A 13,541-nucleotide genomic window follows, 5' to 3' on the forward strand; every position below is an offset into this window, starting at 1 on the left:
CCCTAGAACTCTATAAAGTTTCCCTAGGACTATAATGTGTTGCCCTGTTGGGCAACCACACTAACAAGCAATCCAAACAAAATGGTGATTTGAGGGCTAACCCCAAAAAATCGAATATTCGAAGCTTTGTTCGAAGGCACGGTATTCGAATTTGAAAAAGAAATTTGAATAATCGGCCGCGGATGTTTGTCCTTTGGGGGGGGCGCGTGCTTTAGCTTTGCGCCTCGCTCCACTCCAGCGTGATAGCGCCACGTCCTTCTCACACACGTGTTAACATTAATAACAAGCCAACAACAACAACAAGAGCAAGCATGAAGCCATCAGAATGGTCGCCGATGAAGAAAAGAAAAGAATAGACAGCGCACTGTCACATATACACGACATTCGTTTGGCACCCTAATGTGTGACACCAATGTCTGAGTAACATCACCCAATGCAACTATGCGATGCAGTCACACATTTCTGTTCCAAACCAATGTCGGTGTAACATCCATAAGTTCCACACGCACGCTGACAGCAAGCTTGTTCTTCAACAGGGAACAAACAGCGAAAATGGATTTTATAAAACGGACCCCGTCAGCGGCGATCCCGTTTTAAAGAGGAAAAAAAGAGCTTGAAACCAACTTGCTAGGGTTACGTCGTTGTGGTGTTGATGAAGACAAGTTTATATCGGATCTGCGAGCTCACTAGTCGCGCCCGCATAGAGTTGTCTGAGCCTGACCGTCAGCTTTCGGTTGATGAGTGGAACGTTAAATCAGACACACTGCAGTGCAATTATTTACTATAAAATCTACTATTACATTTGTGTGTACAGTACACCTTGGGACTTGGGAGTTAATCTGTTATATAGGGCTCTTGAGTCGCGCTGCTGCTGTTTGCTGTTGCAGCCGCGGTTACTTTACAGACGTGATGAGATTATGTCAATCCTACTGTACTGCAAAAACACTTTTCTTTAATATAGAAAACATTTGTATCATAGCCTATTCTTCTTCTTCCTCGTTGTATTATTGTATTTATTGTAAATAGGGAGCTTTATTATGAGGAAAAAACTGGTGTGTTTTCCCTTTTAAAATTGGGTAAAATCGTGAATTTTTAAACACATTTCCTTAACGGTTATCACTTACAGTATGTAACCGATAAACTTTTGCTCCCGACAACCTATGAAAATAGCAGATCTACATGTAGATTGGCTATTTTTACAATTTCTGCCTCTATATATTTGACAATTTGGACAATGTTTAATTTGCCATTTTAGACGTATTAACTCATTCTGTGCCAATCACGTATATACACGTGATATATTAGCGCATCCCACAGTGCCAATCACGTATATACACGTGATTCAAAAAAAAAAAAAAAAAAAAAAAAAAAAAAATTTTGAAATTTTTTTTTTGAATTTTTTTTTTTTGGACCCCATCAAAACTAGTGAACATGATTTCAATCGCGATTTTGCATGTTTAACCCCCATACAACCCCCATACAACTCAGGTAGCAGACCTCCAAGCTCACAACAGTGTAAAACATAATGGCTATTATCTCAAGAATGCCTGAACGGATTTCCAATCGGATTTTTTTGTTTGAAAGCTGTGAACAAACTGCACAAACCCACAACAATGCAATCCAGGATTGCATTGGATTTTTTAGAGCTCATTCTTCTCTGTTTTTTTCCCATGCATGAGGTGTGCAAGGTTTAATCATGGCTAAGTTGACGAAAATAAGGCTTTTAAAATGCTTGGTAGCCAATAGCTAACTTCAAGCTAACTTCATCCTCTTCCTGTACATGCACAAAGGAAAGTGTTTAGGCAAGTCATGGCTGCAGGGCTTCTGCATATACCAGCATATCTCTATGGGATTGTCTGTGGCACACTGGGCCCCCTCTAGTGGTGAAAGGGTGGCATTAAATGAGTTAAAAGTCCTAAAATTGGCACTTTAGAAATGTGAAGATACCCTCTATAGTACACTTAAACTTTATCTTGGTTTGTTTACAGTTGAGTGAGAAAACAATGTTTCACATTAAGTTAATCATCTGGGGACCCCCCAAAATTATTGGGGGGTCGTGTGTGATGTGAAGACGTCATCAAACGATAAAGTCGACTTCAACTCAACTTTTTACCGAGTCGAGACGACTTGCAAAAATCACAAGTCGTTAATGACCTAGTATACATTACTGAACTAGTAATTCAGTTACACTGATGATGGCCTAAGGGCCGAAACGCGTCTGCATGTCCTGACTACTGCTGCTGCTGTTTATTTATTAAAAAAGACTCTTATAACGTGAGTGCGGGTTGCTTCTCTTCATCTAGTATACACCGGCCGGGCAGCTCAGACTCCAGGCTCTCATGGGAGAGAGAGAACCGAACCGTTTATATTGGCAGAGAACGGTGCTGAGATTGCAGTGCACCATACCCTCTGTGCTGCCTTTATGGAGGGCAAACAGCGCACGTGAGCACAACGCTCGTATTTCAACCCGAAGCAGTGCCACGGCTCTTCAGAGGAAACAGAGGTGTAGTGCGTAGCCAAATTAAAAGGGTAGGGTAGAGGGGTGGACTTCCTGACAGCAGTAACAGCACAAATTATTAGGATGCTAATACAAGCGTTTTCACCTCCCCCGCCCCTCCACCCCACATGGACATTACAATATCTTTTGCACCTTCACGTGAAACAGGAGACTATACTGTAGCCCTTGTTTCACAGCACGTGAAACAGGAGCCTTGTTGTTGTAGGCAGGGCCAGGGGTGTCGCACCAAATTCTGGGCCCTGGGTAACAAGGATTCCCTCACATTTTGTGCTTTAACTATTAAAATCGTGAAAAATGAATATTTCAAATCCTTCTGAGGTTTTTTGAAAGATGTGTTTCTATGTCAGCGGTGCTCAAACCTTTTCATGTGAAGGACCCCCAAAATGATATGTATTTGGCCACGGACCCCCATATCAAAATATTTAGTTCCAGGGACCCCACAGAAGCAAAATTTGAGTTACAAATGTTCGCTTAAAAAAATACATACTGTATATTCAAAGATTTGCACACATTTTCACGACTTTTCAAAAATAGCAGATCTACAAGCTCGCAGCGCGGCTGTGACTTGTATATCTGCTATTTTTCAATAGTTAAAGCATAAAATAATTAAGGCCCCTCCACCTTGGGCCCTAATAACTCAGCCCCACTTTCCCCCCTTGTGAAGCCCCTGGGCAGGGCACTTGATTTTACTTACCCAGCGCCGCTTGCCAGAGCCGGATCAGAGTGAACAGCCTTCAATGGCCCTGGGGTCACTGTGGCATGACGTACTGGAGGTGTCAAAGCGATGCCCCCTCTGCTCAGCACCCCGTTGGCCAGGTTTAGGTTGGTCAGCTGTGAGGAGAAAGGATTTGGTGATAAGCGACAGAAAGGCGGAATTGACAACATACCGGTATAGTCAAATCCAATCCAAATGTTTGACACTGTTTTAGCCCTACTACTGGTGAAGCTCTAATAGCCCACTCACCCAGGATGTGAGATGACCTGTGATGTCTTGCCGTACTTTTTATTTCAGTTTTATCTACAGTATTAGTTTGGTCATTAAGGTCCACAGAATGAGTCTGCTCTGCCGGAAACATCGCGAAAAAAAAGTTATGGCCGTTTGTATATTCACTGTCCTATTGACTCCACTACACAGGAAAAGACAAATATTTACTAATATTCTACTTTAAGTAGCATGTGAGGGGTCAAACTAGGTGTTCTTCATGATTCTGAATCCATTGCAAGCATTTGTTTTGCATGAAAAACAATAAAAGGTAAGGCAAGAGAGACATCACAGGTTCAACCCTATTCCTTGAGCTTTTGGGCACGTGGGTCCCTGACTATAATGATGGCAATGTCAGTTAGTTGGTCAGTTCAACACACGCAAACAACATATTTTATCTCCAAACCCACTCGCAGGCTTTCACTGAATTTGCTGCGTCCCGCCATGCTCCCCAGAGGATGGACAACACTGATTTGGTGACTCCATGGGCTTTCCTCTAGCGCCACCCTTAGGCCAACATTTCCACTTGCATACAAGATATCTCAAAAACTCTTGGGGCGGATTGCCATGGAGTTTGCTGGGCACATTCATGCTCCCATAAGCATAAACTCTAACAATTTGGGTGATCCCATGACCATCAGGATCAGAATTCAACTTTAGTGTCACATCACAGGTTTATAGGTATAAGACAGTGGGGGAAATCCATGCTTTTGTTTTTTTGTTTTTGTTATTTTGGTAAAAGAGAAAAACTATTTTAGGAATAGGATATTAAAATGCCTGGACCGTGGACCATAGCACTGATAATAGTCACACCAGGGGCCCTGTGTGGCCATGGAGCCACAGGCACACTTATGCTCCAATCCACTCCGGGCTTGGCACAATCACTGTCCAGAGGTCTGCCATGAGAATATAGTCCAACTAAACTGTACAGAATGCACACATATGGGGCACCACTAGCCTGACACTCAGCCTGAATTGACATTTCGTTTCACTCCATTATTCAGTCTGAACTCACTTCCACCGAAGGCGATTGCAGGGATGGGCGTTGCCAAAAAAAAGGCAGTCTTCAGCGATTGGTTCAGTGTGGCTGGCTAGTGGCTAGCCTGTTGCTTGCTAGTGCTACTTGCTAACCAAAGAAACAGTCAGAATAGGAGCACTACGAACTAGTAATCAAACACAACATAACATGCCTGCTACTGGTGTTTCATCGCATTTTACCGCAATTTACCGCATTTTACGGCGACGCGATGCGCGGTACGGTACGGCGGCGGCGCTGGTGTACTTGGAAACACACATGAGTTCTGGGAAACCCCCACCCACGCTGATCACAAGACGCTGATTCACGACGCTGATTCGCCGATCGGATTTTCAACCGAGGCAGGCCTCCTTCAATGAGAGCGATGCTAGACCTGAATCGCCAAAACAAAAAATTTAAAGGGGTGTGGCTAGCGATTCAGGATCTGGAACTAGGCTAGGGCACCACAGCAATGTTACAGAATTGTTTAACTCGTCAAATTCATAACTCAATGACCATTGCTCTAGTCGCAATGTAGGCATGTCCCGATACCACTTTTTTGCTGACCAAGTACAAGTACGAGTACTTAATTTGAGTACTTGGCGATACAGAATACCGATACTGTAAGTTAAGTTTCTGTACAAGTGCTTAAATAGTGTGTGGCGCTCCAAAATGAAATGCTTTAAATAGAGTAAGAGAAGGTGAAAACAGAAACACTGTTCATTAGTTGAACACACACAACTGTGTCTTAGGACTTTTGATATGTTGTTAACAACATTTATGAAACAAAATGGTATCTGGCGCTGCCGTGAGCAATATCGGACGAGTACGAGTAGAGCAAAATAGGCCGGTATCAGGGCGAGTACCGATTCTGGTATCGGTATCGGGACATCCCTAGCGCAATGTAAGACTAGATGTGAAGGCCACGTAGCGGACTGAAAATCTATACATTTTAAAATGTCCTTTCTTTTTCTTCACTTTAGGTGTTGGTCAGTTACAATCACTGGTTGAGTGTCAGGGGCAGCACTGCCTCTAATGGCTGCTGAGCCAAGTCTCCTGAGGAGGTGAGTATGAGCTGTCCTGGACAGGAGTCTCACGTAAAAGGACAAAAAAACTAAAAACAGATCGTGTCGGGTGGAAACCTTGTATGTCCAAAAGCGTTCCTTTTGTATTTATCATTAAAAAAATTAACTAACTAGAACGCCTCGCGCTGCGAGGCATTGTGTGCTTGTAGATCTGCTGTTTTCACTACTTTTGTGCGACGGCCTTGAATGATGAAGCAGGGCTTTACTTTACGAAAAAACATACAAATTTGGAACTTGGAGAAACAAGGTTTCTACCCGACAGTGACGACAAGCTCTCTTTTCATATCGTCCACCACGTCAGCCGGAGATTCCTATTGCCTCAGAACTCTCTCACTCCACAACCTCATGGCGGTCCTCCTGTGCAGACTGCTGCAGTCTCATTTATCTAGAGTGCTATGAAATGTACACAGCACATGGCAGAGCTAGTCTCCGCTCAGCTCTGAATCCAGGTGGTCCCCCCCCCCCCCCACGGAAACCCCTCTCCCCCCGTTTTCTTCCCCTGACAAGCATTGGTTATGATGACTCACCGGGGCCAAATCTGTTTACAACTATACATTATCAGCAGCATCAGCGCTGCCGGTGCCCCTACACCCTACTCAGGGGTGTCACAAGGGGGGAAAAGTGGGACTGAGTCACTAGGGCCCAAGGTGGAGGGGCCTTAAATATTTTATACTTTAGCTATTTTTAAAAGTCTTGAAAATGTGTGCAAATCGTTGAATATATGAGTTTTTAAGTGAACATTTGTAACTAAAATGTTGCTTCTCAGGGCGTCCATGGAACAAAATATTTTGGGGGTCCGTGGCCAAATACATATCATTTTGGTGGTCCTTCACATGAAAAAGTTTGAGCACCACCGTCTGACATAGAAACGTAGGTTTTTCAAAAAACCTTTGAAGGATTGGAAATAATTCAAAGATTTACACAAATTTTCACGCTTCTTAAAAAATAGCAGATCTACAAGCTCGCAGCGCAGCACCGAGTGCCGCGCTGTAAGCTTGTGTATCTGCTATTTTTCAATAGTTAAAGGCACAAAATAACGCGGAATAATGCGCTCCCAGTCTAAATGGGCCCACAGTGAATCATTGTACCCAGGGCCCATAATTTGGTGCGACACCCCTGCTCATTACTACTGACTGAACATCCTGCACACCTCCGTCCCGGCACCACCGCTGTATGTTAGGCAGAGAGTTACTATCGGTGCCCAAATTATGGACGTGAACAGTTCTCCAGCTGCTGCGGGGCTCCTTTACTTTACGGTCTTTCCTCCTGCGCCAGTTCGTGTCAGAACCCAAAGGTGCAAACACGAGTCGGCTGGGAGGAGCAGAGGGAGATGACACTACTGAGACACTTTAAATAACGTAATAAGCTCAAACATTCATTGTGCATGCCAGACGAGGGTAATGACAAGCTGCTCTTCTCAAGGTTCCTCACTCAAACCTGAGGCAAAAAGGTGACCGTGCCTTCTCGGTCGCAGCTCCAACCCTATGGGAGTCAAGGCTGCACCATCCTTGGCCACGTTTAAAACTAGACTAAAGACTCATTTGTTTTCCCTGGCCTTTTAAATTAACACACTGTTCAACTGCCTCTATGCATCATATGATTCCTTGTTGTTTACATAGTTTTTCCATGTTGTTTCTTCTATTGTATTTGAGTAACTGTTTTTATCTATTGAATTTTGTATTTGTGTAACACTGCTATTTTTGAGCGGTGGTCCCGACTCCCGCCGCTCCTGTGATTCGCTTTCAAAATGTTACTGGCTGGCTGGCCGGCCGTGTATGTCTGTCGCCTGCCATACCTCTCGTGACCACACACACACACACACACACACACACACACACACACACACACACACACACACACACTCAGTCAAGAGATATAGAGCAGCAGCAGCAGCTCCACACAGACACACGCAGTGAAGGGCGAACGTGAACTGAACGTCCTTTGTTTTCGCTTGATGAACGAATTGTCGAACACGATCATTCTGACGCCCGTGAACGGTGTTCGTCGGCGTTCGGCGGCCGTTCATGCGGCGGTCCGCGCCTCCGTGCGGTCGTCTGTCCTCTCGTCTCTCTTTTCATTCACATGCTCCAATAGTACGCACTTCAAGCAGCTCCTCGTGAACTGCGGTGCTGTCTGCAGCTGGCACTGTGAATCTCCTCCTCTCGCAAGTAAAGCCTGACTACTTTGTCATGTGTGTTGCACGGCGAAAATAGCTGATCTGCAAGCTCACACACACACGCTCCACTTCAAACGAGGTTTGATTTTTTTTACTCATAACGTAACCACTTAACCACTGTTTTTTTAATTGTTTTTGAGCGGTGGTCACACCGTCTCCTATACGTGGCCGTGTGTGTGTCCGGCCGGGAGGGGCGCTGTTCTCACACACACAAACACATACACACACACACATGCACACACACCAGGGTTTCCTGCAGCACTTTACAGGCCAGGCGCCCCGCCTGGCCAGAAAACCCCCCCGCCCCCCCAAGGGTATAAAAAATAAAAAATAAAAAAAATTCAATTTTCTTTTTTTTTTTCAAAAAAACTTTTTGGACCTCCAACAATGTACTAGGCATGATCGCGATCGCGAAATTGCATGTTTAACCCCCATACCAACCCTATCTTTCAAACATGGCAGCCATGTTTGTTTACATTTGAAGAAAACATAAGGGCTGGTATCTCCTGAATGCCTGAACGGATTTCCAAGCGAATGTTTTTGTTTGAAAGCTGTGAAAAGCGTGTACATGCATAGTGCATCATCTGTGCACGAATTCGTACACCAGCGTTCACACTATTTTTTTAACCCTTTGGTGGCGAACCGGCAATATAAGTTATTCAATGTTGAATAAATGTGGATGATAGCATGTAGTTGTGTTTTCCGTCATCATGGGCACATTCATGTGTTTTTTATAGGGCAAAAATAAGAATTAATATTAAAAATTAAGTGAATTAATTACTCGAATTAATTAATTAATTATCAAAAATTGCCATGAAATCCCCCCCCTGGTCAAGACTTTTTCCTGCAGGAAACCCTGCACACACACACACACACACACACACACACACACACACACACACACACACACACACACACACACACACACACACACACACACACACACACACACAGGGGCGAAGGGTGGGTCAGCATGTGTGGTCAAGTATTATTATTATTATTAACAAACTGAATGTTTTAGGTCAAATAAATTAGAGTGTGTGAAGAAACTACAGCATTGTAAAGCACACTAACTCCGCTGCACCCACCCAGTAGTGCTGTTGCACAGCCTCCACGACCACCGCTCAGTTCACACGGGTGTGATTTCTCTATGTCTGTACAGCACTTTGGTCGACCCTGGTGGTTTTGTTAAATGTGCTCTATAAATAAAATTGACTTGACTTTTCATTTGATGAATTCTGTGTCGATGACACGATAGCAAAATAAAGTCTCGCTTTTATGAAGTGACAAGATTATTTCTCCTGTGCTTTAATCCCTTAAACCCAAATAGCAGACCTCCGAGCACAAAACGCACCACGTCGCACAACATTTTTTCTCTTTTTTAAATTTTTATTATTTAAAGGTTTTGCCTATGATGACATGCCCAAAACAACAGGGACTCCAGGGTTGAAGTGGTTAAGCTCAGGTGAACGAATTGTTTGGCTAGCCGTCATGCCAGGAAAAGGGAAATGTCGTGCATTCCTAAATGACAGGTGTTTAAATTAATGCTGCAGCTGACTGAACAGCAGCCAGGTCGGTGAGTTTCTCAGAAACCCGGATGCACGGTTCATTTTCTATCCATCACCCAGGATCTACTGTGTGGATCTACAACAGCTAGTGGTGCTCAAAGTGGTGTCCCGGGGACCCCCAAAGGGTCCTTGAGGGGTATTCCATGGTGTCCCCAGCAATAGCCTTGTCAAAAAGATCTCGAAAGAATGTTAACATTTCTGAATATCTTTTGAAACATTTTAACAACACAACACAAATCCTGTTATTTAAGGTGGTCCCCGACCCAAAATATTTTCAGATGGAGGTCCGCTATTACATATTAATTTGGGGGTCCTTGACATGAAAGTTTGAGAACCACTGATCTACAGTAAAACACGCAATGTCAATAAATAAACAGTAAGACTCCCTAATCGGGAGATAAGCGACCGTCACGTCGCATACACTAACTTTAGAAGGCAATCGTAGCCAATCAGGAGGGAATATGGGAAATGGGACAGATCCATGTTGATGACATGACTTTAGAGATCCTGTGTACCGCTTTGCGTGATTTTAGGCCAAAATCTGTAGGAGCAGTGTCCAAAAATGTGTTTTGCAAAAAATCGCCCTGAAGGTGGCACTAGAAGAGGGACATGTGAGAAATGAGGGGTGGAGGTTGTGGTTTGCCAGCCAAGGAGTGTGTGTGTGTGCAAAGTTTGGCATTGTTAGGGGCAACGGTGCCTGGGATAAGAGTAGGGCAAAAGTGTGACGTGACGGACAGACAGACAGACTGACTGATTGACTGACTGACGGACAGCCGGTGAAGCTTTTCATAGTGACTCATAGTAACTGCGCAACAGTTGCAACAACAGAAAAGGACCCTGAAATTGACCAGCGGCTTTCCAGTGTCTAACCAAGAACCGGTATCAGTTGGGAATTGTCGTGCTGCTGGTCCTGCCATTTTTAATGAGCACTGTGTGTGAACATGTTATCTGCTCTGCTATCACACAGATAGGAACTGGAAGGCAGCAGGCTGCTCTTAATCTAACAAAGTGCCTCCGTTTTGAACCGTGAGGATTTCTCTGCCAGCTGCGATGATTACGCTCCACGTGTCTGCTGCAAGCTGCTCTGGGCGTGACCACACACGGCCCAATCCTCAGTGCAATAGTTTAACTCGGAGAGTTGTACGAATGGAACCGCATGCATGGGCCGTTACATTACGTTAAGACTAAGACTAAGTATTTTATTGTGTATTCCCTACTCTGAGTGGGACCCTGAGTTGAAGAACATTGACACACACACACACACACACACACACACACACACACACACACACACACACACACACACACACACACACACACACACACACACACACACACACACACACACACACACACACACACACACACACACACACACACACACACACACACACACGTGTGTGTATGTATGTATGTATGTATGTATGTATGTATGTATGTATGTATGGGGCTGTTAAGTCTGACATCATTTTGTAGGCAGAGGAGAACTTTTGCCCCCCAAAAAAGCGAATCTTTTTACTATTTTTACTATTTACTAATTTTTCTTCTCTTTGTTGTTGAAAGGAAAGTGGTAGAATTATACTTTAGTCGTTATTTTTGTCTTGGATCTGTTGAAATAGCGAGGGACAGATATTGACAATAAATCTGCTTGGAGGTCTGACTACAAAATGATGTCACGGCTTAAAAGCCCATATGTATGGACCCCTGGTGGTTCCCCGGACCTGACGACGAGAGCCAGTGGGCTCAGGAGGACTCGCGCACTGAAGGCCTGCAGGCTGCTGCAGAGGAGGGGTGTGGCTGTAGGGGAGGGGAGGGGAGGAGGGTGGAAGCTGGAAGCAGCAGCATCGGAGCTGGCTGGCTGGCTGGCTGGTGTAAGCGCTATGGTGAGCTGCGTTGAGCCCCGGCTCTGTGTGAGGTCTCATTATCAGATGCACCGGGGTGGAGGGGGTGTGGGGGGGTCCTTTCTGTTGATGCTTAACAGTCAGCCACTTTTTTTTTTGTGGTAATTGATGCTTATAAATAGAAGAATGTGGCAAATTGGCACCGGGCAGGAGGAGCGGCAGCTCCGTTCAGCTCCCCTTTCTGTATTTCTATCCTCCCCCTGAAGGTTTGTTGTTGGCGTGGGTAGCTTCTTTCCACCCCCCCCCCCCCCCCCCCCCACTATACCCCCCCTTCTACCTTCCTCCCTTCCTCCTAATCCTCCTCCTCCTCCTCCTCTGCGTTTGTGGGAGGTTCTTTTCTCTTTGGGTGATGGCACCGGACCACACACACACACACACACACACACTGCAGGTTTTTATGGCTTCCTCCTGCTTGTATATTGTTCTGTTTGCTGTGATTCCTGCAAACAGTTAATCCCAGGCACCGGCTGCTGCTGCCGCTGCAGCTCTCCTGTCTTACACAGTCGAATAGTTCAGCGTTTGCACTTAAAGACTTTGGCCTTTCTGTGTGCAGGCCCAGATTAGAAGTCATTAACTCACTTATTTAAACGCACTGGAGAGTTCTGTGGAGGAGAGTTAACACCCTGTTACGCTGGCTGACCTCGGGAGGTTCAGTAATCACCGATGTTCATTATAACCCACGTAGCATAAAACCAACCTGCGGTGGAAAGTAATAAAGTACATTTACTCAAGTACTGTTGCTTCACCTGAATATTTTTTTAATATACTTCTGTGCGTGTGCATTAGCTAGCGTGTGTGTGTGTGTGTGTGTGTGTGTGTGTGTGTGTGTGTGTGTGTGTGTGTGTGTGTGTGTGTGTGCACTGTGCATGCATGCATGCATGAATGCGTGCCTGTGTCACATAATACCTCTTTAAGGCCTGCATGTGTGCAGTACCACCCTAACATGACCAAGCATGACAGAGCGCTACAGCAATTACATTTCCTTTGGAGGATACCTGTGGTGTGTGTGGGGGGGGGAATATCACAATATTCAACCCTTGATAACTATTGACGTTCTAAAGCCAAGGTATTTTTTTGTAATTGTCGGGTGGAAACCTTGTATGTCCAAAACCGTTTGTTTTGTATTTATCATTTTTAACTCTTTTACCGCTTTGGACGCTCCCGTTCGCCCCATTTTTCCCGGCGGGGCGATGCCAATTGTACGTTCTTTGGCTCGTTCTTTTGTACCTTGTTTTGATGTCTGTAAACTGATGAGGGGTCGCGCGGGTGTGTACCGTAGAGACAGCTCCCGTAAAAGTGCTCTCAAAAACCCACTGGACGTTAGCATCAATGGAGTAACAACACTCTTCCTTGTTATTTTCTCTGGGTGTATTGCTCTGTAGCGATTGAGCTGTCTTGACGGAAGGTAGCCTACCGCAGCCATTTCACATTAATTCTTGCATGAGGCTGCCCTCTACTGCTAGTATAGCGAAAGTACACCTATTTAAGGAGAAAAGAAAATAATAATAATTATTATTATTAATAATAATGATGAAAAAAAATGAATACATCTTTGTCTATAACATCGCAAAGGTAAGGTGCTTTTGCTGGCACAAAACCCAATAAATAAATAACAACATCTGGCAGTAAAACTGTTAAAAGGATTTAAACTAGTGAAAACAGCCGATCTACAAGCACGTCGAGGCGTTGAGGTGCTTGTAGATCAGCTGTTTTCACTACTTTTGTGTGAGTACAAATGCAACCAAACTGGATGTTGAATGTGTCATATTTACTACAGTACTAGTCTCACGAGGCCAGACTGTTGCCTCCGCGATTTGGGCAAATGCTCCCGGCATAGTCTGGCAAACGGAAATAGAAACGATGAGTGCGAGATAAAGCGGATGTGACGCAACCGCTCCCTTGGTGCAGTAGCAATAACATGTCCTACTGGAAGCATTATGTCTCCTTTCAATATTTCTGGGGGCGTTATTTCGTCTTTCTCTGGTGTTATTGGTGTTACCTCCATGATGTTTTCAAACGTTTTCTTAAACTATACACCCATAACAAGAATAGGCAGCTCGAATGACTTTGTCTGAGCTATTGTGTTTCTGTTATGTTTCCAGTGGGACTACAGTTTAGTGCAGCAGTGGCTACTTCCGATACTCGCCGTTCGGGAGCTGCCGTTCCAGACTCTATATAGCATTCGGAGATTGTGGAATAGTTGTCTGGCTACGCGAGACTACTAGAGTACTGTATGTCACATACATATCCTGTTTTTCCTTGGACAGAATTCGCAAACAAGGACGGCAATGAAACC

The 13,541-nt window shown here is 44.6% G+C and overlaps 1 protein-coding gene across 1 annotated transcript in view; it reads right to left on the reverse strand.

Annotated features, from left to right (window-relative positions):
- Nucleotides 1–13,541, reverse strand: part of ttll5 (tubulin tyrosine ligase-like family, member 5) — a gene marked incomplete at its 3' end in the record, with an annotated part of 145,156 nt that overhangs the window by 62,070 nt on the left and 69,545 nt on the right. The window contains exon 27 of the mRNA XM_080750889.1: nucleotides 3,213–3,349. Coding sequence (XP_080607015.1) covers nucleotides 3,213–3,349 — 137 coding nt within the window. The remainder of the gene's footprint in view (nucleotides 1–3,212; nucleotides 3,350–13,541) is intronic.

This window comes from Nannobrachium achirus (genome assembly GCF_963921795.1).
Source record: "Nannobrachium achirus genome assembly, chromosome: 20".
In the NCBI taxonomy this organism is placed as follows: Eukaryota; Metazoa; Chordata; class Actinopteri; order Myctophiformes; family Myctophidae; genus Nannobrachium; species Nannobrachium achirus.